At 33.2% G+C, this 27,342-nt stretch overlaps 2 protein-coding genes across 2 annotated transcripts; both read left to right on the plus strand.

Annotated features, from left to right (window-relative positions):
* On the plus strand, positions 1–27,342 carry LOC132729925 (DNA-directed RNA polymerase I subunit RPA49-like; the record flags this gene model as incomplete). The annotated part of the gene is made up of 11 exons (XM_060715761.1): positions 1–150; positions 2,124–2,233; positions 5,253–5,329; positions 10,147–10,232; positions 12,569–12,618; positions 21,734–21,893; positions 22,538–22,627; positions 24,806–24,902; positions 25,415–25,554; positions 26,247–26,325; positions 27,220–27,342. Coding segments are annotated over exons 1-11 (1,064 nt in total), but the record flags the coding sequence as incomplete, so codon positions are not given.
* LOC132729926 (uncharacterized) lies at positions 16,927–20,019 on the plus strand. The gene is made up of 4 exons (XM_060715762.1): positions 16,927–17,516; positions 18,070–18,129; positions 19,479–19,662; positions 19,891–20,019. Exons 1-4 carry the CDS (start codon positions 17,466–17,468, stop codon positions 19,920–19,922), a joined length of 327 nt encoding a protein of 108 aa, XP_060571745.1. The 5' UTR covers positions 16,927–17,465; the 3' UTR covers positions 19,923–20,019.

The following is a 27,342-nucleotide window of genomic DNA, read 5'->3' on the forward strand; positions in this document are numbered from 1 at the left end:
CTAAAAGCGAGTGACGATCTCACAAAGCAAAAATTTTACGGTCTTGCACGGTGCGGTATTAAAATAGTGACTATAATAACACCTGAAAAATAAATAAAATGTCGGCAGTGGTAGACAGTGAAACGTTTAAAAAACGCAAATTAATTTTGTGTGAGTGGTATTTTTAATTTTGAATGCATTGAAAATTTTTGATTCATAAGTAAAATGCAATTGTCATGTGTTTTCGCGTCACGTTTTATTTTAAAGGTCCTATACTCCTATTGATTTTGCTATTTACATTTTTAAAACTGCCCAAAGTTACCTTGCTTTTGCATAATATTATAATTTTTATATAGTATCTAATCATTTCGAAGTAAATTTAAGTTACACATACTTAAGGTTCATTTTATTTAATATGAAAAAGGCAAAGCCTCAAAGCGATCCAGATTTCTTTTTCCCGTAAAATAGTTAAATTTCATTCAATTTTATTTTACATTTTCCGTATTAAAATTGTCATTCGGTATTTTATATACTGCTTCCATTTATCCTGGTTCCTCCTTTCTATTATGGTTCCCATGTAAGTGCGCAGGACACCAGTTAACGCTTCTGTTTTCATTCAGAGTACATCGGCTTTTATCCTTATCTTGCAATTCGAAAAGTTGCGATGTGCCAATTCTGTACTTCGAACGAAAGTTTTCAAAACCATCACCTAACAGGTACTCGCGTTACCGTAAAGCTCACTTTGCGAGCAGGCCCTTTGGGCCAGCTCGTCGAGCTCGCTAATATATAATATACAAGTTTTACTTTATAATACATAGTGGTCTAATTCAACAGTTCAATGACTTGCAGTAACTGTACAGATATTTAGGCAGAAAACAATAGTTTTAGAGTCACAACATAATTATAATATGAAAAAGGCAAAGCCTCAAAGCGAGCTCGATTTTCTTTTACCGTAAAGTAGTTTGAAATAATCGTTAATTTTTATTTTGCATTTTCCATTTTAAAATTGTCATTCAGTATTTTATACACTGCTTCCGTTTATTGTGGTTCCTCCTTTCTATTATGGTTCCCATATAAGTGCGCAGGACACCAGTCTACGCTTCCGTTTTCAATCAGACTATAAGAGTACATCAGCTTTTATTGTTATCTTGTAATTCGAAAAGTTGCGATGTGTCAATTCGGTACTTCGGAAGAAAGTTTTCAAAACGATCACCTAGCAGGTACTCGTGTTACCAAAAAGCTTGCTTTGCGAGCAGGCCCTTCGGGCCAGCTCGCTTCGCTAGCTCGCTATAAAACACAGGTGACCCTTCAAATTTCCAAAAAGCCTGATTTGACTCACAGGATTTTAACTGGAGGGTCAAATTTTGTTAAAATCATGAGGATAGAGCCTTGAAGTCAGTAAAACTTAGTCAAAATGGATTTCATGGCTAGTGAACACCCTGAAACATTAGATAATCTATCAAAGAAGTTGTACACATGTATAATATGTATAACAAAATAAGCACATATTTTGAAAAATATTTCTAAAGAGTATGTACTCTTTAACTGGTGAATATGATGTGAATTGTGATATGTACTGAAATTTTTTTTTCTCAGTACATATAACATCATATTCACCAGCTAAAAAGTACATATCTGTTTTATTATATAATCTATAAATCCTTTTTAATATGAGATATCAAATCTGCCATTGAATACGAAGGAAATCTACATTTTTCAGCTTGACTGCTTTTTCCATTATCTGGCTCCAACAATTTAATGAGTGCATAGGCATGCTACATTCGAAATATTCTAAAAAATGAAAAGATGTTAACTAAAATAGACTAATTTGACCTTTATTTGCGAGTTGCCCAAGGGTTACTCAGAAAAATAACAACGAACTTGGTGTGACCTCACGTCATAGCACACGTCTTTTGCGGGCTTTCCAGAAAATCTATTTTTAGAGAGAAAAAACAGTGAATATACTCAGAAATTGTGATATTCATGAGTTAATTTTTACGAAAAAAAATACATCTTAACCAATTGGAGAAAGTTATTTAAAAGCTATTTATAGATCATATGATTATAAACTTTATTGAATATTTTCATAAGTACATGTATAATAAGATATTTTATGCTATTTATATACTTTTTTAAATCTATAGGTAAATTCATGAATGGAAATGTCAAAGAAGACTCTGAGGAAAAACTGAAGTGTAGAGTTCTCCATCGATCTAGTCAATCTGATCTTAAAACAAAAGATCAGAAAATAATGGTATGTAAAAAACTTTAATGATTTTTAGCTCACCTGAGCTTGCTCAGGGTGAGCTTTTAGGATCGGTGAATGTCCGTCGTCCGTCATACGTCGTACGTCCACAATTGCTTGTGAACACTCTAGTGGTCGCATTTTTGCCTCAATCATCATCAAACTTGGTCAGGATGCTTATCTAGTTGAAAGCTCGGATGAGTTCGAACATGGGTCATCTCGGATGAAAAACTAGGTCACAGGAGCTAAAAATAGAAAAACCTTGTGAACACTCTAGAGGTCACATTTTTGACCCAATCATCATCAAACTTGGTCAGGATGTTTGTCTAGGTGATAGCTCGGATGAGTTCGAACATGGGTCATCTCGGATGAAAAAGTAGGTCACAGGAGCTATAAATAGAAAAACCTTGTGAACACTAGTGGTCACATTTTTGAACCAATCATCATCAAACTTGGTCAGAATGCTTGTAAAGTCAATTGCTTGGATGAGTTCGAACATAGGTCATCTCTGATAAAAAACTAGGTCACAGGAGCTAAAAATAGAAAAACCTTGTGAACACTCTAGTGGTCACATTTTTGACCCATCATCATCAAACTTTGTCAGGATGCTTGTTTAGATAATAGCTCGGATGAGTTCGAATATGGGTCATCTCGGATGAAAAACTAGGTCACCGGAGCTATAAATAGAAAAACCTTGTTAACACTCTAGCGGTCACATTTTTGCATCAATCATCATCAAACTTGGTCAGGATGCTTATCTAGTTGATAGCTTGAATGAGTTTGAACATGGGTCATCTCGGATGAAAAAGTAGGTCACAGGAGCTATAAATAGAAAAACCTTGTGAACACTCTAGTGGTCACATTTTTGAACCAATCATCATCAAACTTGGTCAGAATGCTTGTCCAGTCAATTGCTTGGATGAGTTCGAACATGGGTCATCTCGGATGAAAAACTAAGTCACAGGAGCTAAAAATAGAAAAACCTTGTTAACACTCTAGAGGTCACAATTTTGACTCAATTGTCATCAAACTTGGTCAGGAAACTTGTCTAGGTCATTGCTGGGAATAAATCGAACATGGGACATCTCGGATGAAAAACTAGGTCAAAGGAGCTAAAAATAGAAAAATCTTGTTAACACTCTAGTGGCTACTGTTGTGATCCAAATATTCTGTTAATTGGTCTGAAAGTTTGTTTTGATGATTTCTAAGTCAAGATCGAACATGGGTCATCTTGGATGAAAAACTAGGTCACACCGCCCAAATATGGAAAAACCTTGTTAACATTCTAGTGATCACATTTTCGACTCAATTATCATCAAACTTGGTCAGGATGCTTGTCTAGGTAATTGCTTGGATGAGTTCGAAATCGCATGTGAAACTAGGTCACCGGAGCTAAAAATAGAAAAATCTTGTTAACACTCTAGTTGCTACTGTTTTGATCCAAGTATCCTGGAAATTGGTCTGAAAGTTTGTTTTGATGATTTCTAGGTCAAGTTTGAATATGTGTCACCTGGGTAAAAAACTAGGTCGCACTGCTCAAATATGGATAATCCTTGTTAACACTGTAGTGGTCACATTTTTGACTCAACTGTCATGAGACTTGGTCAGAATGCTTGTCTAGGTAATTGTTTGGATGAGTTTGATAAGTCAGGTGAGCGATCTAGGGCCATCATGGCCCTCTTGTTTTTTAATTCCACCTGTCCACTCATATAAATTTATGAGTAGTATGCAGCAGGAAAGTGAAAAATGTAGTCTGCTTGTCTATTTTGACAAGCAAAAAGTGCACAAAGAAGACTCCTGAAACAAAATAAATATGTTGTATGTTTACAAAACAAGAAGGAAAGGCTGAAACCAGACTGAAAATAGTGAAAATTCTGGGTGTGTATCAAATGTACACGGAATAAACTGCTGACTGGTGCATTTGATTCACACTCCTTTTAGAAATTTAATACATACCCCAAAATTTCAGCTTGGTTTCCAGTTTTCTGCACTTATGCAAACATGTTGACTGTTGTATGAAACATGTTTATAAATTCCAGTTGTCTATAAGTCTCTGTATCAAACCCATATTCAATTATTGAATGAGTACATTATGTTTTGAAAAATAATGATGATTACAATTTCACTGTAAAATCTTGAAAATCTTAATCTTAATGAAAAGCAGGACAGGTAGTGCAACATGCAGGATAAGTAGGAATTAGGAGCATTTTTTCTTCCAATTTTAGATCCCTGAAAATTTTTGATTTAGGAGATAAGTTTATGGGTAGTAGATAGCATTAAAGGTGAACCCATAGTCCATTTATAGATAGGTAATTAATGTTCAATCATCAATACTTGCTATAATTACTGTACATAAAATTATTTTGAAAATTGTATGTTTTTATTTTTTGTAACACTCTGTGTTACATACAATACACTTATTTTATTATTAATACACAAGCTCAAATGTCTAAACTTATAACTTTCAAAAGCTCATGCATGCACTGGTCAGTAAATTTCAATGCTGCCTATTTACAGGCTATTTGAAGTGTTTGAGCAAATGAAATAAGTTTTTCATATCACTTTCAAAGTTTGGATCAATAAAGTCGGCTATTTTTATCACACAGATTTATTCAGCAAGAAAAAATATTTTTTTACACAATTGTTCAATGAAAATTTACAATTGTCAAATTGTAGTTATTGACAAAATTGTCAATGACTTGACTACATAAATTGACATAATAAAGTTTAATAAACAGACATAAACCATGAGAGTTAACAAATATTTTTTTTGTCTTCAAGATTGCTTAGTTTTAACTTTGCAAGAAAATATTTGTATCAAATACAAAGCTACATTTATCATATTTAGTATGTGTTATATGTGTTCTTAATGCATTTTGTTCTTTGTTTTTCTTTACCTTTTATTTACAAAACTAAAAAAGTTAATGTTAAAAAAATCAACAAAACTAGTGCTGTGTTTTGTTTGCTTTGGCCTTGAAGTATTGTACTTAACAGTCTCATTTTCATAGTACTGTATTTATATTAACAGGTTTCTGAGTCAGAAGATATGACATATATAGGAAAGAACTTTGGGAGATATCGTTGTAATCCTAATCGTACAATCAAGTAAGTATTAGCTTATTATTTTCAATATATCTTTGTTTCCTTCATTATCTCATTCTTTAATTTTGTTTAAGACCTTACATATTGGTAATACTGTCTTTTTTATTAGCTCACCTGTCACAAAGTGACAGGGTGAGCTTTTGTGATCGCTTTTCGTCCGGCGTCCGTCCGTCCGTCGTCCGTCCGTCCGTCCGTCCGTAAACTTTTACTTTAAATGACATCTCCTCATAAACCACTAAGCCAATTTCATCCAAACTTCACAGGAATGTTCCTTTGGTGGTCACCTTTAAAAATTGTTCAAAGAATTTAATTCCATGCAAAACTCTGGTTGCCATGGCAACCGAAAGAAAAAACTTTAAATATCTTCTTTTAAAAAACCATAAGAGCTAGAGCTTAGATATTTGGCATGAAACATCTTCTAGTGAGTGTCTACCAAGTTTGTTCAAATAAAAGCCCTGGGGTCAAAATTGGCCCCGCCCCGGGGGGTCATTGATTTTCCCTATATGCATATAGTAAAAACTTAAAAAAATCTTCTTTTAAAGAACCCAAAGAGCTAGAGCTAAGATATTTAGCATGAAACATGTTCTAATGGGTGTCTACCAAGTTTGTTCAAATAAAAGCCCTGGGGTGAAAATTGGCCCCGCCCCGGGGGTCATTGATTTTCCCTATATGCATATAGTAAAAACTTAAAAAATCTTCTTTTAAAGAACTCAAAGAGCTAGAGCTTAGATATTTGGCATGAAACATCTTCTAGTGAGTGTCTACCAAGTTTGTTCAAATAAAAGCCCTGGGTCAAAATTGGCCCCGCCCCGGGGGGTCATTGATTTTCCCTATATGCATAAAGTAAAAACTTAAAAAATCTTCTTTTAAAGAACCCAAAGAGCTAGAGCTAAGATATTTAGCATGAAACATGTTCTAATGGGTGTCTACCAAGTTTGTTCAAATAAAAGCCCTGGGGTCAAAATTGGCCCCGCCCCGGGGGGTCATTGATTTTCCCTATATGCATATAGTAAAAACTTAAAAAATCTTCTTTTAAAGAACTCAAAGAGCTAGAGCTTAGATATTTGGCATGAAACATCTTCTAGTGAGTGTCTACCAAGTTTGTTCAAATAAAAGCCCTGGGGTCAAAATTGGCCCCGCCCCGGGGGGTCATTGATTTTCCCTATATGCATAAAGTAAAAACTTAAAAAATCTTCTTTTAAAGAACCCAAAGAGCTAGAGCTAAGATATTTAGCATGAAACATGTTCTAATGGGTGTCTACCAAGTTTGTTCAAATAAAAGCCCTAGGGTGAAAATTGGCCCGCCCCGGGGGTCATTGATTTTCCCTATATGCATATAGTAAAAACTTAAAAATCTTCTTTTAAAGAACTCAAAGAGCTAGAGCTTAGATATTTGGCATGAAACATCTTCTAGTGAGTGTCTACCAAGTTTGTTCAAATAAAAGCCCTGGGGTCAAAATTGGCCCCGCCCCGGGGGGTCATTGATTTTCCCTATATGCATATAGTAAAAACTTAAAAAATCTTCTTTTAAAGAACTCAAAGAGCTAGAGCTAAGATATTTAGCATGAAACATGTTCTAATGGGTGTCTACCAAGTTTGTTCAAATAAAAGCCCTGGGGTGAAAATTGGCCCCGCCCCGGGGGGTCATTGATTTTCCCTATATGCATATAGTAAAAAACTTAAAAAATCTTCTTTTTAATGAACTCAAAGAGCTATGGCTAAGATATTTAGCATGAAACATGTTCTAATAGGTGTCTACCAAGTTTGTTCAAATACAAGCCCAGGGGTCAAAATTGGCCCCGCCCGGGGGTCATTGATTTTCTTTATATGTGTTTAGCAAAAACTTTAAATCTTCTTTGAAAAAACCCAAATAGCTAGAGTTTAGATATTAAGCATGAAACATTTTCTAGTAAGTGTCTACAAAGTTTGTTCAAATAAAAGCCCTGGGGTCAAAACTGGCCCGGCCCCAGGGGTGTCATTGTTTTTAACTATATGTGTATAGTAAAAACTTTAAAAAAATCTTCTTTTAAAAAGCCCAATGAGCTAGAGCTTAAATGTTTAGCATGAAACATCTTCTTATGGGTGTCTACCAAGTTTGTGCAAATAAAAGCCCTTGGGTTAAATTGGCTCTGCAACGTTGGGGGGGGGGGGGGTGGTGGGGGTTGGGGGGCCTATATACAGGTGAGCGACCTCAGGGCCATCATGGCCCTCTTGTTTAACAAAACATACTTATTTTGCCAAATTTAGAAGAATATAGGTTGCCTTATCACGGGGGACACTGATCCTAGATTATTATGAGTAACATTTAGTTATACTGCCTTGTCATGGGGAACAGTCATTCTAGATTATCACAAGAAACATAGTTATCCAGCATTATCATGGGAAGATGGTAATCCAGTCTTACGCAAACATAGTCATCTTGCCTGATATCATGGAAAACAATGTTATCCTGTCCTATCATGGGAACATACATGTAGTTATTGGCGTCCGCGCCGAAGTGCGGCGCCCTTATGGAATGAAATCAGATTTTGTGAAAGGGCGACAGCAACTTCTCGAGCCTTTTAGTCGGTCATAATAAAAGCCGATCATCCCGATCGGTATGAGGGTGCTTGATTATTAATTAAGAATGAAATGTCGCGATATGTTACAATGAATAGGGAACTGGAGAATTTCCCAATGCAAACATTTTCAAATGAAATAACCTTTTCCGTCAATAAATCGCGCTCTTCGGGGTTTTTTATTTATCATTTTGTAGTACACAGTGGGTTATCATGGTATGTTATTGTTGTACATGTATCCTAGAAAGATCAGTTGATGACCTAAATATTCCAAAAATCTATAGATATATCTATTTATCACTCCTATCGGTAATTACCGGTCTCTCCCGGTCTATTTTGACCGGGATTTACTAGTGACCGGCGAATAGTACCACACGTTTATTGTCCGGTCTCTCCCGGTTTTGGAGTAGATGTTTGATATCGTTACAATAACAAACAACAATAGCATGTTTCATTTTATCTATATGAGATAAAAACAATAAATATGTACACGGATTTATATGTAATATAAATCCGTGATATGTACAATAATTGAGAAAAAGGTACATTTTTATGGTATTAAGATGACATTATCAACTTTGAAACATTTTATTTAATTTGTTATCCGTGTTTAGTAAAGATGCCGAGGAATTATTCAAAGTTACAAATTAGATTTTATGAATTATTCAATTGATTGATAATTTAAAAAATGACAAAGAAAAATACAAATGTACATGTACATGGTTTAATATTATCAATATTATATATTAAAAGATAAACCATAATTTACTGACTTTTTCCAGTTAAGCTTTGACTTATAATCGTCGGTCAATATGACAATTGAATTCTTAAAAATTTATTTTACAATTTTAATAAAAACTGAGTAGTAAAAACTCAGTATTAAAATAGCAGATAAAACACAAAAAAGAAAAGAAAACAATATTCATAAAATTTGTATTTTTTTTTTATTGAAATTAATAGATATTACAATTATTGTATAATAAACAATTATGCTCAACATGATCAACATGGTAATATAACCAGTGTCATATTTTTACTAACTTAAAGTGTGAACAGATACCTTAAGAGGGGGTCTTCGCTAATAGCGATAACATAATAAGGGACAATTACAAAGGTGTGGTACGTGTTGATCATACGTTACACATATGGATTATAAATGATTGCATACATGTATATCCGTTGCTATTAATAACCACGATCATAAAGAAATAACAAGTAATATTCTAATCTCTAGCATGCCAATCAAAGTTCATAATGAACAATGTCTTTCGTCCGCTCATTCATAAGTGATATACATTTCTGGTAGTTTATAAGAATATCTTATCATCATATGTGTACTAGTTCATCTTCACTTTCTGCATTTCTTGCTTGGACGCCCTTTGATGCTTTGCATCAATGCTGTTCTTGTCTTGTCTTGTCATGGAGAACATAGTGGTCCTGCCTTATCATGAAACGATATAGTAGTCTTGGCTTTCCATGAGTAACATAGTCATCCTGCCTTATCATTAAGCATAGTTATCCTGTCCTATCGTGGGATCATAGTTATCCTGTTCTTTCATGGGATCATAGCTATCCTGTCCTATCATGGGAACATAGTATAATCATGACCTATCTTGGGAACATAGTTATCCTGTCTTGTCATGGAGAACATAGTCATGAATAACATAATTATCAAATCTTATCATGGGGAACACAGTTATTTTGCTATAGCATGAGGAGCATGGTTATTCTGCTTTAACATGAGAAACATATTATCCTTCCTTATCATAAAGAGCATAGTTATCCAGTCTTTCTTAGGGATATATCATAAGTTATCCTGCCTTGTCATGGGTATAGTGACCCAACCTTATCCTTGGAAACATGGTTTTATGCTTCATTATGAGGAACACAGTTATCATGCCCTATCATGTTGAACATAGTCAGTGAGTGTCATCATGGGGGAAATAGTTATCATGCCTTATCACAGGGAAGTTATTAACATGCCTAATGTGGCAAATTTTCAGCTAATTCCCTCAACCTGGTTTTTAGATATAATCATTATATTGCTTAAATGACCCAGAAATAAAAACAAAACAAAAAATGTTACAATGCTTTTCACACAAATATTTATTTTCCTTTGCAGAATTTTCAATTTTATGTGCATCACTTGATCTTTCAGTTTGAAAAGATTTCAAAATTTATGTTTTTTAGACTTTTTGACCTCAGAGGATTTCCTATAAAACTGGTCATTATCATGTTACTGTAAATTTGTTTGTTTTGCAGACAGTATGTTGGAATATATGATGAGAAGTCTGGAAAGATGAGAATATGTGATGCTGAAATGTTTCATATGATGCCACATGTCCCAGGTATATCTACTTTTGATAAATTTAATATGCATAATGTCTTTTCATAAACCTGTGATGCCACATGTCTCATGTATATTTAACCCAGATAAAGTTATGATTTCACATGTCCTAGGTATGTCTACCCTTCATAAACTTTTGATTCCACATGTCTCAGGTTTGTCTACCCTTGATAAACTTAAAATGCCACATGTCCCAGGTATGTTACCCTTGATAATTTTATAATGGCAGAAGTCCCATGTATGTCTACCCTTGATAATCTTATGATGCCACATGTCTCAGGTATGTTTACCCTTGATAAACTTATGATGCCACATGTCCCATGTATGTCTACCCTTGATAAACTTATGATGCCACATGTCCCAGGTATGATTACCCTTGATTAACTTATGATATCACACGTCCCAGTTGTATGTCTACCCTTGATAAACTTATGATGCCACATGTCTCAGGTATGATTACCCTTGATTAACTTATGATATCACACGTCCCAGTTGTATGTCTACCCTTGATAAACTTATGATGCCACATGTCCCATGTATGTCTACCCTTGATAAACTTATGATGCCACATGTCTAAGGTATGTTACCCTTGATAAACTTATGATGCCCCATGTCTCAGGTATGTTTACCCTTGATTAAGTAATAGAAAGAGCATCGAAACACGAGGCTATCTGAATTGTACGAGGGGGCGTAGCCCCTGAGTATAAAACAGATTGCTGAGTGTTTTGATGTTCATTCTCTTTTGTATCATAGTCAAACATAAAAACACGTTCCCTGATACCACAAAATAAAACCCCACAAAAAAGTAACCAATGAACGAGTATCTGAATATGATATTTCCATCGCTATCCCATGCTCTGTCGTCACAATATCTAAACCCCGGATAAAATGAACCAATCAATGGGCATGCTCTGGAGTGCAGGTAACTAATACCTGCACTCCAGTTAACGCACTGTGCATGTATATATATACGATTTAACTCTGACACATTTTCAACAGAAAGGTCCCCACACTATGATACAACTTATGATATCACATGTCCCAGTTGTATGTCTACCCTTGATAAACTTATGATGCCCCATGTCTCAGGTATGTTTACCCTTGATAAACTTATGATGCCACATGTCTAAGGTATGTTACCCTTGATAAACTTATGATGCCACATGTGCCAGGTATGTTTACCCTTGATAAACTTATGATGCCACATGTCCCAGTCCTAGAATTCATTTTTTTATATTTTCAAATGCTTAAAGTAGTTAAGAGGTGAAGGTAAAAGCTGTTAAAATATTTAGTGGAAGAAGATAATCATCAGATGGCTTTCTCACATTACATTTTCAGTAGAGATATTGAAATGATCACTATTAATTACATGCTTTCGGTGGTTTATAGAAATATATCAGTGATATAAAACTGGTAATTTCACTGTTTTGAATTTAAGCCCCTTACGTTGTTTCAGTAAAATACCAGCGTGCACAGTACTGGGTACCAACTGTCACGTTGTATTATTATTTGGTGCGCTTTTCATTCAGTATTAGGTTAAATGCTTTTTAAAACGTTTCTTTGCATGTAATAAAAAAAAAATTTGTTTAGTTTAGTGTAAGATTGAAATATATTTCACCTTGAGAACACCAAAAGTTCACATTTCACTCGTGGCTGCGCCACCAGTGAAATATTCCTTTTGATGCTCACTCGGTGAAATATATTCCGATCTTACACTGAACTAAACAAATATCCTCTATATACATAAACTCTGTATTTTCTACTACTACACATCTTAATTATTGACATATTTGAAATTTATAATTGGTCATGTCACTCATGTGTAGCTAGATGTAAATAATCCTTGACCTAGTTCAACAAAAACACAAAATAAAAGATTAAGTTCACCATTAAAACTTAATGCAGTCATAGTAAAAATGTAAAGTGTGTTGATAATACAACCTTTCAGGCTACCTGTTTTTCTTTTCTATTCAATTTCACTGTCATTGTTAAGGTCATATTAGCTCTATTATTTGACACCTTAGTGCAATTACTGATTAACTGAAGGACCTTTTCTGTCACTGCATTAAGGTGACAAATTATTAGCCAAATAGTGAATTCGGAAGGGAATGAATAGGAATGTAGTCATATGTTCCTTTATTCATTTTGTCAGGCATAAATTGGGACATCACCAATTTACCTGGATTTACTATTTGAAAAATACCTTATTAAAACAAATATAAATTTCTGTAGTGACTGGAACTGACAAAAGTAGAAGGCAAGATGATTTTGTTTATTTCATATTTTTTTATGTGTAGTGATTTTAAATCATATAACATTTATATTGTGTTCTTGCAGGAAGAGATGATGATGATACTCCACTGCCTCAACATAATTATGTTCAGAAGGTACATGTAGTTAATATGAGTCATTAGCTCGACTATACGAAGTATATGGAGAGCTGCCCTACTCGCCCCGGCGTCGGCGTCCGCGTCCAGATTTCAGATTAAAGTTTTGGTGCAGTAAAATATTTTTCACTATAACTTTGTCATTTCTTAAGGTATCAACTTCAAACTTCAAATATATGTTCCTTATCATCAACCACATCTTATGTGACAAGGTTCATAACTCTAGCACCAATATTTTCAGATTTATCTCCCCTTGAACTTAGAATTTTCCTTAAAAAATACTATTTTTTACTGTTACTTCTTTATTTCTTAAGGGATCAACCTCATACTTCAAATATATGTACCTTATCATCATCCCCATCTTATGTGACAAGGTTCATAACTCTAGCACCAATATTTTCAGATTTATCTCCCCTTGAACTTAGAATTTTCCTTAAAAAATACTATTTTTTACTGTTACTTCTTTATTTCTTAAGGGATCAACCTCATACTTCAAATATATGTACCTTATCATCATCCCCATCTTATGTGACAAGGTTCATAACTCTAGCACCAATATTTTCAGATTTATCTCCCCTTGAACTTAGAATTTTCTTTAAAAAATATTATTTTTTACTGTAACTTATTTATTTCTAAAGGGATCAACTTCATACTTCAAATAAATGTACCTTATCATCATCCACATCTTATGTGACAAGGTTCATAACTCTAGCACCAATATTGCAAGAATTATCTCCTCATCAACTAAGATTTTTTTACTAGAAAAATGTTATTTTTTATTATAACTTTTTTAGTTTTAAAGGTATCTACCTCAAACTTCAAATACTTACTCCTTATAATCAATTATATTTTATGTGACAATGTTCATAACTCTTGAGGTAATTTTTACAGATTTATTTCTCTTTGAACTTAGGATTTTCTTTAAGAAATATTATAACTTTGTTACTTTTTAAGGTATCTACTTCAAACTTCAAATATATACTTCTTATCATTACATACATGTTGTGTGACAAGGTTCATAACTCTAGCGTGACTATTTCTAGAATTATTTCCCTTGATCTTGGAATTTATTTTAACAAATGTTATTTTTTTACTATAACTTAATACATAATTATACATAATTGATTTTTCTTTCATAGTTTTGTCCTCCTTACTGCGTCCAGTATTTTATTAGTCAAGCTTGGCTGTCTCCTGTGACAGCTCTTGTTTTTTAACATAGTTAACGCGCTTTTGACAGGTCTATGACGTTTTTAGCTCACCTGTCACAAAGTGACACATGTGAGCTTTTGTGATCGCTTTTCGTCCTGTGTCCACCCGTCCGTACGTCCGTAAACTTTTACTTTAAACGACATCTCCTCATAAACCACTTAGCCAATTTAATCCAAACTTCACAGGAATGTTCCTTTGGTAGTCAACTTTAAAAATTGTTCAAAGCATTAAATTCCAAGCAGAACTCTGGTTGCCATGGCAACCGAAAGAAAAAACTTAAATTATCTTCTTTTAGAAAACCGCAAGAGCTAGAGCTAAACTATATATGCCATGAAACATCACCTAGTCAATGTCTACCAAGTTTGTTCAAATAAATTCCGTGGGGTCAAAATTGGCCCTGCCCTGGGGGGTCATTGATTTTCCTTATTTGTGTATAGTAAAAACTTAAAATATTTTCTTTTAGAAAACCGCAAGAGCTAGAGCTTAAATATTTGGCAAGAAACATCACCTAGTCAGTGTCTACCAAATTTGTTCAAATAAATGCCCTGGGGTCAAAATTGGCCCCACCCCATTCGAGGGGTCATTGATTTTCCTTATTTGTATATAGTAAAAAAACTTAAAAATCTTCTTTTAAAAACCCCAAATAGCTAGAGCTTAAATATTAAGCATGAAACATCTTCTAGTGGGTGTCTACCAAGTGTGTTCAAAAAAATGACCTGGGGTTAAAATTGGCCCAGTCCCGGGGGATCATTGATTTTCCTTATTTGTATATAGTAAAAACTTAAAATATTTTCTTTTAGAAAACCGCAATAGCTAAATTATAAATATTTGGCATGAAACATCAACTAGTCGGTGTCTACCAATTTTGTTCAAATAAATGCCCTGGGGTTAAAATTGGCCCGGTCCCGGGGGATCATTGATTTTCCTTATTTGTATATAGTAAAAACTTAAAATATTTTCTTTTAGAAAACCGCAAGAGCTAAATTATAAATATTTGGCATGAAACATCAACTAGTCAGTGTCTACCAATTTTGTTCAAATAAATGCCCTGGGGTCAAAATTGGCCTCGCCCTGGGGGTCATTGATTTTCCTTATTTGTATATAGTAAAAACTTAAAAAAAATTGTTTTAAAAACCCCGAATAGCTAGAGCTTAAATATTAAGCATGAAACATCTTTCAGTGGGTGTCTACCAAGTTTGTTAAATTAAATGCCCTAGGGTTAAAATTGACCTGGCCCTTGGGGGTCATTGATTTTCCTTATTTGCATATAGTAAAAGCTTTAAAAATATTTAAAAAACCAAAAAAGCTAGAGTTTAGATACTTAGCATGAAATATTTACTAGTCAGTGTCTACCAAATTTGTTTAAATAAAAGCCCTGTGGTCAAAATTGGCCCCTCAGGAAGGGGTCATTGTTTTTTCCTATATGTATATAGTAAAAACTTACAAAGTCTCCTTTTTAAAACCCCAAAGAGTTAGAGCTTAGATATTTATCATGAAACATCTTCTAATAGCTGTCTACCAAGTTTGTTCAAATAAAAGTCCCTGGTTTAAAATTGGCATTGGCCCAGCCCGTCCCTAGATTTGCCACTACTTGCCAGCTATTTCCACTGAAAAGGGTGGCATTAAGTGTAAAAAAGGTGGCATTAACTGGAAAATGACAAAATTCCACTCTTTTTCCACTGTAGTGGCAAAATTGCCACCAAATGCCACTATCCTTTGGTGGCATTTAGGTGGCATTGAGTGGAAATTTGAACATAGACTTTTTTTATGGTGGCAAAAGGGTGGAAATTGGTGAAAAATGAAACTTAGTTTATTTTGAAGGTGGAAAATGAGTGGCTTTTAGTGGAAAAGTGAAACTCTAACTATTTTCTGGGTGGCAAAATAGTGGAAAAAAACTTAGAAAATTTTGTGAATAACTTTTAGTCGAAAAGGGAAACTCTTAACTATTTTCTGGGTTGTATAAAAATTGGTGGAAAAAACTGAGAAATCTAATAATTGTGCATTGCAGGGTTTAAGATTTATTTAAGTCAAAGCTCCAAACTGAAATAAATCTGTTTATAGTTTGTACTCTACCAAAGCATCAAGTGAACTTTTTATCAAAAATATAATTTATTGAAGTTGAACAGTTAGAAAATTTTATCAGAAACTCATATTTCTTAAACATACTAAAATGCCATGAACACAATTCTGATACAAAGTCACTGCCTCACAGTAACGGTATGATAATTCTAGCTGTAAAGTAGCAGGAAAAGACACAGAAATTGGACGTAAAATCACTTTTCCAGGCGTTAAACACATATAATTATGATCAGGAAAAATTAGAAAAGTATGGGGTTACTTAACTTCCCATTTCTTATGGCAGTACTTTTCTTTAGGGATGTAAAATTTGACTTTCAAGTCAAAATGTTTATGTTCCATTCTATGCTTGTAAAATAAAATTACGGCTTTTAAAGTGTACTTTGTTCTTTAGTTATAATCTGTACATTAAATAGTTGAAATGTTCTTCTATGCCCAGAAAATGCATATCTTTGCATAAAGTTTGTTGCTTCTTCTATGATATTTAATGTCAATCTTGAATAAAGTTTGACTTTTGTCTTTTCTTCTAATTGACATAATAAATTGTCTCTTCATAATTACTTTAAACTGATATCTGGTGAGTACTAACACTTTTCATGTAATGCTAACAATAATTAAAGTGAAAAATGCAAAGGGCAATAACTCCAAAAGTATGCAAAGAGTTATGGTTCTTAAACACAGCACATTACTCAAAAAGATCTATATCTGTGAAGTTTTTAATTAATATCTCCAGTACTTTTTAAGCTTAATGATCAAGACAAAAATTAAGCATAGAGAAGTAAAAAATGGCAAAAAAACCCAAATCATGCAATAAAAAGTTATGGTTCCTTGGCATTGTAACTTCTCATAAATGAGATTTAGTTATATGTGGAGTTTAAAATTATTGTCTCTAACATCTTTTGTGCTATGCTTTCAGAGGCTTTAAATCTATTGTAAAAATTAATGTGTGAAAAGTAAATAAGTCATAATGTCTGATAAATTTCTTACAATCAGGATAAGTAACTACTAGCTAGTAAATACTGCATCCTCTAAGATTTAACAACACAGCATACATCTCAGATCTGATAAAACTACTGCCCTCTTATCTAGTAATCTATGAATGGGGGTTAATAGTTTACTCATGCTGACCAGAATGTTCCATTTGATTATTTTGGGAGAGGCAACATTATACATGTTTTTATGTAGAATTTGTCTTAAAGTAGCATGCTAAATTATCTTTCAAAAGCTTATTTCTACTCAATCTATTTAGGTATTAGATATAGTTATACATTCAAATGAATGTAAAAAATAAAATGATGGGTGCTATGGTTTTTGGAAAATCCCTCACAATTTAAAATTATAATGGACTGTCCATGCAGTTACTGTTACCGTTGTAAAGTTTGAATTCAAAGGAATTGAGGTCAGCTAAAGCTTGCAAACACAAAGGAAATTATTGATATTGTAGCAATTCTGGAGCTATTTTGTTTAAAATGTAAGGGTGCATATTTTTGATTTCTCAAAGAAAACATTTAAAGTCTTATTAGTGTGGTAAATAGAAATGAGAAGTTTTAACTGAAGTGTGAATGTGTAGACAAGAAGATAAACAGCAGAATGATTCCCAGTCAAAGTTTCAGGTATACAACTTTTACATACAATAATTATTGTTATTTATGCAGAAACTGTTTAGTTTTTTGACAGTAAAAATATGAAGTGGTATTGTATAAAATTGTGTTTTATATTTGTTTTGTTTGTAACTTGACTAAAAAGAATTAGCTGCATGTACAATGTACATATAAAGAATGTAGGAATATAAAGAATGTAGGAAGATCTTCATCATTTCTTAAATACAATATGTTAGAAATTTTAAGTTTGAGAAAAAAATTATAGAAATTAATCAGTAAGTACAATATCATTATGTACAATATTACATCAATCAAACTATAGATAACCTGAGGTACCTATTACTACAACTTTCATGCTATAAACAATTTTCCTTGTATGTCACATGTGGAGCAGATTAACAGTAACTGATTTATTAGTAAGTTTCATTCCTTCATTGTTGTAATTCAGCTTTCATGGTGCAGTAGATAATTATATAACCATAACTAGACAGTCTAGAGTAACATGCTATTAGGAGAATGACAGTTCATAACAGAAACAGCATTAAATAAGAATTATTATTTGCAGACACAAAGCAATGAGGAGCAGCCTGGAGCAACACATTTGATCTTCAGTGGCTTTACAAAGGTATCTTGTTAATTCAAAGTTATTTTAGAATTAATAGGAAAGAAGTGTCACAGTACCCAATAAGACACTTTTCAGTTCTTGATAAATACTGTATGTGTATTTAAATTCGCGGAAGCAAATTTTCGCGGAAAGGTCTGTTTTGGGGGTATATACAAATATTCGCGCTATTTTGAATTAGCGGAGGTGACTGTCGAAAATCATAAATTCGCGTACACCCATCAGGTTAAAAAAAATAAGAAAAATTACTCTTACACAATTGGTCAATGGTTTTCGCAAGCAGTCTTCTTTCATTTTACCTTTTACTGTAATCGTTGTGGGACTTCACAGTTATTTTTAACACCTGGTGTCAAACAATACGCTATTGTACAGAACAAAGACATTCAATTCAATTTGTCTAGCGGACAGATTATTGCAAACAAAAGAATGTCCGTTAACGTGCGTGATTTTTCACAGTTTAAAACAGCACTGAATGAGACCATAATATTTTCACCGATTTTGTTAAAACGTTGACTGAGTAATTGTGTTTTGTTTTCCATGTTTTCATCAGTTAAAATCGTTTATGTTTGTGTTGTTTGTATTGTTTGTTTAGAAAAACAAAATATAATCTGATCAGATGTCAAGACGTTTATGACTCAGACTATGAAATAAATAGCGTGATTCAATGGTATAGTTCAAACATGTATATACTTATACAAAGAATCCTATAATCATATCAGTCAAACAATAATACACTTGCAAACTGATGTATATACAGAGCTGAATGTTACATGTACAGTTTATACAACAGTAAAATCACTCTATGGAGCGCCACGGATACCAGACTTATGGCAGCCGTGAACACACTGATATACATTGTTCTATAAATGCGCGAAAATATGTCTATTAAGAAATGATTGCTGTAGAAATATTCGCGCCGAACATGAATTCGCGGATCGACTGTCACCGCGAAGATCGCGAAAATTTGAAGCCCGCGAATATTTCTACACATACAGTATAGCTATTAGTCACTATTTACAAACCTACTTTAATTCAAACTCTTTATGACACTTTAATTTGCATTTACATTTTGTTTTACAAATTTTAGAGTTTTTGTACATTTTAGCTTGAAAATTTTATCAAATATTTATCCTGATGAAGGTGCGTTAAGAACTGAAACTGGAAGATTATTAATTACTCAACCTGCACTGGTGTTGATGTGTTGTATTTCTTTATTTCTTTCTTATTTTAAAATTTTAGAGTTGTATACATATACCAAGGTCTTATAAAAGTGTTTCATTCTGTCTTTAAATATAAGATATTGATAATCATTTTCTGTCTTTACTTTATGGATATTGATAATTATATTTTAGGACCAAGTGATGGCAGAACTGAAGCCATATGCCTCAAAAGAGAAAGGTACAGCAAAGCTCTTCAGAATGCTATTCAATATAGAAGAGATTAAAGGCTGCTCATTGTTTGGTATGAGGAAAGGGAACAGAGAGTCTGACGCCAGACCTTCTTGTGCAGACAAGGCAAAACTTAAGTTCTTGGAAGGTAACTAATGAACTGAATGAAAATATCATTTTTGATTCTGCGTATATTTTCTGCCTTGGAGTAAATAAGAAAAGTCTGATTCTTCCACGTCTGCAGTGCTGTTTTTTAAAGTGTTTTAATCATATCTATGCACTCAAATTGAATATAGAAATATCCAATAGTCATATGAAAATGTAAGCTTATGTTTTTAATTATTGTATTAATCATTCATAATTTTTTTTGTTTTAGATTGTGCGCTCGAAAAGTTGCTGACAACCTAAAGGACTGAACTCAAACCATCCAGGAATAGCAAGATAAACTGAAGAAAATAAATGGACTAATGTTTTGCTATTTTTTGAGACAATTTATAATTTCATATGGAAACATTAAAAAGGATTATTTTTAAAATTTGTTTGTTTCCAATTTAGGGTACAGGGTGACTTTCAAGCAGTTTCCAGCTATTGCCACCCACAAGGTGGAAAATTTCTGAAAGGGTGAAAATAGGTGGCATTTAGTGGAAACTGAATTTGCCACTATCTGGTGGCAAAATGGTGGAAAAGTGTCTAAATACTCCACCAATTTTCCACCCTTATGGTGGCAAAAGGTGGAAATAAGTGGCATTTGGTGGAAAATAAGTTTGCCACTCAATGGTGGCATAATGGTGGAAATTTGTCTAAATACTCCACCAATTTTCCACCATTATGGTGGCAATAAGTGGAAACAAGTGGCATCTAGTGGAAAATGAGTTTGCCACCCTAAGGTGGCATAATGGTGGCATTATGGTGAAAGTTTGTCTAAATACTCCACCAATTTTCCACTCATTGGTGGCATTTAGTGTAAAAAAGGTGGAATTAACTGGAAAATTATATAACATCAGTCCTGCTCAAATTTTTCACCATTTTCATGATTTGGGTGGCGTTTTAGTGGCGTTTTGGTGGCATTATTGGTGGAAAATTGTCTAAATACTCCACCATTGAAAAGGGTGGCATTTTAGTGGCAAATCTAGGGACGGGAGGGGCTTATATACAGGTGAGCGATTTCAGGGCCATCATGGCCCTCTTGTTTTGTTAGTGTGAAGGATTCAAATATACAAAATTAGAATACTGAACCTGAATGTGCCAGTCAACAGTTCGAGGGTTGACCGCAAAACTTTAGTAACTTAATGAAATAAAAAAGGACATACAACAGTTTTGTGATCAACTCTCGCATTAAGAGCGTTGGTAGACAGCATGGATGTACAGACTACTAGTGATACAGTATTTAATAATGCTCATTATTTTATCCTATGTTATGTTGTCAACTATGTATATGCTTCCTTTGCCGAAATAAATCTAGTAGCGTAGTTACGTCATTAATTCTGCTTTAATTTAAAAGATGATCAGATTTTATATTTTGAACCTTGTTGTTATAATTAGAATACACAATTACCATTTTGAGCATAAGGTAGTTTTACTGTAATACTTTACCACTAAAAAATGTAATGTAGGCCAATATCATAGCAAATTGGTTATTTCCGGAACATTCTTTTTTGCAAAATCTTGGGCATTAGATTATTTACAATCACTCATCCTTTATCACTACTAAATTCTGGTTATAAATGATTAAAATTTATTAAGTACTGAAGATTGTGAAAAATAACGTTCCGGAAATGACTGAAGATATTGGCTGATGTTAGAATTTTTTTGGCGGGAAAGAATCACAGTAAGACTACAATAGTAACAGAAATATTTAAGCTTCGCAGTAATAAGTGGTTAACATTGTTGACTTGAAATCAGTCGTCACTCACTGCTGTGGGTACTACATGTAATGAAACCACCAAGTCTGCTAATGGCAGGTCATAGGGGAATGATTGTAGGAACTGAACCGTTGGTGCCGAAAAAATAAAAAAAGCATCAAGGGATGTTGTTTGCTCTTCCTCCAAAAATCACTATATGACCTAAATAGACCTGACTTAACCCGTATCCCACTGACTAGAAATAATTAAATGGATGTAGATTGACTTAAATTGCAGTAAAGTTTGCAAAGTAAAAATGATTGTGAACTTAACAATATCTGATAACATGAATATTATGAATGTTGTTTTTATTTCTAGCTGGGAATGTTAACTGAAGCATTTGGAAGTAAATGGAAGAAATCAGCATTGGAGAAACAACAAAGAAACATGATAGATGAGGGGACAATGAAGGACCATCTAGCTGCTGATATACACCATGGAAAACAACAGGTGAAACTTCATCAGCTGCAGAAAGAAGGTTAGTGCTTTATATTTGTGGTGAGGTTCACCATGGGTGAATGGTTGGGGTTGGTGGTTTGTTTTCTATCACCAGTAGCACAGCTGTGGGATTTTGTTCTGATGAACTTAAATAATATGGAACTTTATTATTTGCTTTTGCATCTATGTACAAGATTGAATGACGAACATAAGGCCAATTATCACATTATATTAATTAGATAAATGTAATTTATTTTTTCTAAAGTGAGCGTAATGTTTTGATTTTGTTAAAATGGATTGTGAACAATTAAACGTTTTCAGTGTTCAGATGGGATTTAAAGTTTCTTGACTGTTAAAATTTTAGAATTTAATCTGCATAAACTTTTTTAAGGGTCCCAGTGGCTTTAAGATAACAAGATCAACTGTATATCTAAATATATTCTTCCCATATTTCTCTCTTTGTATTGCTGAATTTGTCAGGAATGTATTTCATAATAAAATATCAATAATCTTTTATGTATCCTGTTCATAAGGAAATGCAATCTTCCTTGAAGGAAGTTTTAAAAAAAAACAACGAAAATACTTTTATGACATTAATAGTGTAAGAATTTGAACCAAAAGAAGTTGCATATAACCCACCAGAATAGCTTATTTATGATGTAATTTTCTCTATGTATATTACAGAAACAAAAAACACACAATCAGTGTTAGATGTGATACCTCCATGCAATAAAAATGCTGAAAATGTTGAAGATGTCTATAGTCTCTCAGACAGTAAGTAATGTCACACTTAGCAGTATCTTAGTAATAATGTTACATTTCTCATAGTAATAAAATGAATTTGCCGTATGTAAAGTCACTGTCACAATATAAATGTCACAGTAGATAAATATACATTCCATGTAAGTAATCTAAAATTTGCAGTAAGTAATATCACAGTAACAGCAGGAATGTCACAGTAACAGCATTAATGTCACAGTAACAGCATTAATGTCACAGTTACAGCAGTAATGTCACAGTAACAGCATTAATGTCACAGTTACAGCAGTAATGTCACAGTTACAGCAGTAATGTCACAGTAACAGCATTAATGTCACAGTTACAGCAGTAATGTCACAGTAACAGCATTACTGTCACAGTTACAGCAGTAATGTCACAGTAACAGCAGTAATATCACAGTAACAGCAGGAATGTCACAGTAACAGCATTAATGTCACAGTAACAGCATTAATGTCACAGTTACAGCAGTAATGTCACAGTAACAGCAGTAATATCACAGTAACAGCAGGAATGTCACAGTAACAGCATTAATGTCACAGTAACAGCATTAATGTCACAGTAACAGCAGTAATGTCACAGTTACAGCAGTACTGTCACAGTAAATATGTATGGCACATTCCATGTAAGTAATTTAACATTTGCAGTTAACAGCAGTAATGTCACATTTAATATGTATGTCACATTCTGTGTAAGAATTGTAACATTTGCAGGAAGTAATGTCACAGTAACAGCAGTAATGTCACAATTAAATATGTCACATTCTGTGCAAGAATAGTAACATTTGCAGTAAGTGAAAATTCGTACAAAGAGTCATTTATGATTTTATGGCAAATGACATGCTATTCAAGTTTCAGTTAAGGGAAGTAATTCATTATAGATAAAATCACAATCATTGTAAGTAATTTCATATTTATGATTAGTAATGTGACTAAAGTAATGTCACAGTCATTGTAAAATATTGTGACATTTACTATAGGCTATATCACAATCAGTGTAAAGCCACATTCCCAGAATACAAAGCAAGATTAGGACTAGTAATATTATGAATATTACTTGCCTGTTTATGAAAGAAGAGTTTTATTTTCAAGCAAGATATTCTTATAATACACAGTAGACTGCTGATAATGATATTTAGGTGACTGCCATAGTCATATTGGTATATCCGGTTATTGATATACCGGAAAGGCAATTAATTTGAAAACAAGAATTGGGACCACAGCAACAGCTCATTATAAGGGGTATAAGGCTGTAAGCGATATCTTTTTTAATTGGAGTTTATTTCATATTATTTTACCTTCCCACAACAAAGTTGTAAGGGGGTATACTGGAATCAGCTTGCCTGTCCAATAACTTAAGATTCCTTTGACCCACAGTCTTCGTATTTTGTATTGAGATTGGTCATAATTAGTGACCCCTATTGATTTTGAGGTCACCAGGTCAAAGGTTAAGGTCACAGGGGCCTTGACTAAATGTCCGTCAGTCCGTTGGTTTTTCCTTGTCCGCCCAATAACTTTAAGATATTGAGATTTGTTATGATTAATAGATGACCCCTATTGACGACTTCAAAAAGTTTGTCCACCCGATAACTTAAGAATCCTTTGACCCACAGTCTTCATATTTGGCATGGGGGTTGGTCATGGCCATTAGGCGACCGCTATTGATTTTGAGGTCACTGGGTCAAGGCCAAGGTCACAAGGGCCTTGACTAGAAAAAAGCTTGTCCGCTCAATTGCTTAAGAATGTTTTGCTTAACAGTTTTCATATTTTGGTATTGAGGTTGTTTATCACTAGTAGATTACCCCTATTGATTTATAGGTGACTGTGACAAAAGGTCAAGATCACGGGCTTTTACTACAATTAGCTTGTCTGCTCAAATGCTTAAGAATGCCTGTCGGCAGTGTATTGATTTTGACATTTTAACACTTGAATCACTTAGAATACATAACTAAGCAATGTACTGGCTTAGTAACCTCAGATTTGGCAGGGAAGTTGTCCTTGAGCTCTAAATGGCCACTGTTGATTCTGACAAAGTGGTATGCAGGGTTATTCACGCCATGACAGTAGAAGTTCTAGTTACACTTTGATTAGAGATTGATCACTCTGTTAGATTAATGTGCATAGTGTTTTATTGCCGATCACTGTTAGGAATAATTTGAGTTTTGTTTTCTTGCAGTTTTATCAGAAATTGACATGGATTCTCTACAATCTCCTGCTGCAGTGTTCTTTGACAGTACACCAGCACAAATCAAAGAATGGAAAGATAACAAAACGTATGTAAAATTTCTTATTTATCAAAATATTAGATTGAAATAAAAAAATTAATAATAAGAGTCTATGTTGATCTCTTGCATTATCTGCAGAAAAAAAAACAATGTTTTAATACCTGCTGCAAGTCTAGGCAATCTCCCCACAAAATGAATTCCCAATTTTGTGCTAAATACCACTCAGATTTTCAGTTGTAATTGTAAAAGTAGTGTTAGATAACTGATATATGTGAATTTAGCTCAAATCTTTACAAACTGCTGTCATGTTTATAAGGATAGAAATAGGTAATATAAATAAATAAACAAAAAAAGGAAAAACATTTTATTTTTTAATTGTACTTTTGGACAGTTTCATGTTTATAACTATCATCAGGAACAAATAGAATTGATTTATATATAAGTTATGTTTATGTGTAAGATATTTCAGGTAGATTTTGCATACTAAGTTTTGATTTTAGTTTTATTTTAAAAAAAGTGTTCACATACATACTGTATAGTTTGACTTTTACTACTTTCAGGTATCCAGCATATGTTTTAAGTCATGTATCAAGCATGTCTTTAGATCCGCTCATTCGCTGGGAGAGGTCAAAGTGTCTTATATATTTGTATTATATGATACATTTGTACAAGTTATCACCGAAAGAACTCAGACAAAAAGGTAAACTCTCTCAGAGAGAGAATTTATATAATTTAGATAATATTCTGTAGCTAGACATTGTTACTTTGTGAATTTAAAGTAAAGCTAAATAATACCATACTTAAATACTTGCATTTTCAGACCTTTTTTCTGCTTTATCTGTTAGTCCATGTAAAAATAACCCAAAATTTTACAACTGCATGTATTTATTTCCATGTTAGGATAATAATTTAATTTTAGAACATATAGGTAATTGTCATTAATGAATTTTATTCTACAGGAAATATCAATCTGCAAGATAAATGCCATGATCAATATTTTGACATCATAATTGACCCCTCACTTTATAATAAAGATTTAATTGTCAAAAGGATAGAACATGTCATTGAAGAAGCTGACAAATTAAGTTTATGAGATCTTTAGTCATAGCAAATATATAAAGCCTTCAGGATTAGATAGGTAAAGCTGCAAGAAGCTTAAAAGAATTAATTTTTCTTTTAATCCTTAACATGCTACAAGTGAAAATGTATCCAGCCTGAAGTCGATTTTAATATTTCATCCAAACCATTCTTTTATTAAAATTTTTGGTCAATGAATATTATAGAAGTCAATCTTTTTAAATTTATAGCTAATTTAGCTCAACTTGATAACAAAAAAATTGAACATAATGTCACTATGTGATATGTATTTTAAATATTTTTGTATTTTTGCAGACCCTTTTCCAAAAGATTGTCCAGGAAATATGAAGAGTAAACTGTCTGAAAACTTCACAAAACAAGCAGTCAAGACCAGGTGATAGTTGAACTTTTTACCTAATTTTTATTTGCTTATTTTAGTTTTTTAGTCACTTTGTTTCCAGATTTTCATACTTCTCAACAACAGGTGTCAAGTGCCACACAGGCAGCTGTAAAAAGTTGCCCTAAACTTCACTTCAGTGTTGTTATATTTTTAGGTCATTCAGGATCATTGATTTCAGCATTGTTAAGTGTTGAGAATTTAGTTTAGCTCAAGCCGGTGCTAGGCATGTTATCCCTCATAAACAGAGATTACAATTTTCATGTAATTTTGTTGTGATGAATGCTTTCGAGGATCACTTTCTTTCCAGATTTTTCGAATTTTTCAAAGTGTAGTAGTGCAATGTTAAATGATGCTGTCATTGTTCAAAAATATGATTTACAGTCAAACTTTTATATAATAAACATACTGGCAAAGGATATACATGTATGTGAATCTTACTGACAATTTGTATTTCAAATCGTATGATTTTGTACACTAGAAGGTAAAATGATCAAAAAAATTATATGTGGTCTTATACACAAGTTTGACCTTACAATGTAACAGCGTAGGAACCCTTGCATGTTTCTTATTTTATATTTTTATAAGTAAAAAGTCATCATATGTTGATTGCAGTCATTTTCTCCCATAAATGTTTAGATTTTTCAATACCTAAAGTGAAAATAGGCATTGAAATTTCATCTTTTCATGTAAATTACTATAATGCTTAAAAATGTTCATGACAAATGCTCCATAATTAAGTAAGAGCTCTGGCAGCAAATGTGTCAAGTAAAATAGGAATTGTTTTAAAGTGGTACTGTACTCTTAGAGTACGCCTAAGGACTTCAGTGAATATGAGAGTATATAACTGTTATTTTAGGTAATAATATATTAAATTATTCTTTGGTACAGATGTATGCCGAGTCGTTTAAAGGATAGGTTAGCAGCTTATATCCTCACTTTATGTTTGCTGATAGATGAATTTTCTGTTGAACTTATTGATCTCATGAAGGATATGCAGCTAGAAAGAAGCAA

This window comes from Ruditapes philippinarum, unplaced genomic scaffold (genome assembly GCF_026571515.1).
Source record: "Ruditapes philippinarum isolate M1 unplaced genomic scaffold, ASM2657151v2 ctg11446_1_1_1_1, whole genome shotgun sequence".
In the NCBI taxonomy this organism is placed as follows: Eukaryota; Metazoa; Mollusca; class Bivalvia; order Venerida; family Veneridae; genus Ruditapes; species Ruditapes philippinarum.

What these genes read in the sequence shown, in the direction of transcription:
- LOC132729926 (XM_060715762.1), top strand. Translation starts at nt 17,466, where the DNA reads ATGTGTAGACAAGAAGATAAACAGCAGAATGATTCCCAGTCAAAGTTT. An exon ending in ATTCCCAGTCAAAGTTTCAG is followed by an intron (nt 17,517 to 18,069) that starts GTATACAACTTT and finishes TATTATTTGCAG; the next exon opens with ACACAAAGCAATGAGGAGCA. An exon ending in AAAACTTAAGTTCTTGGAAG is followed by an intron (nt 19,663 to 19,890) that starts GTAACTAATGAA and finishes TTTTTGTTTTAG; the next exon opens with ATTGTGCGCTCGAAAAGTTG.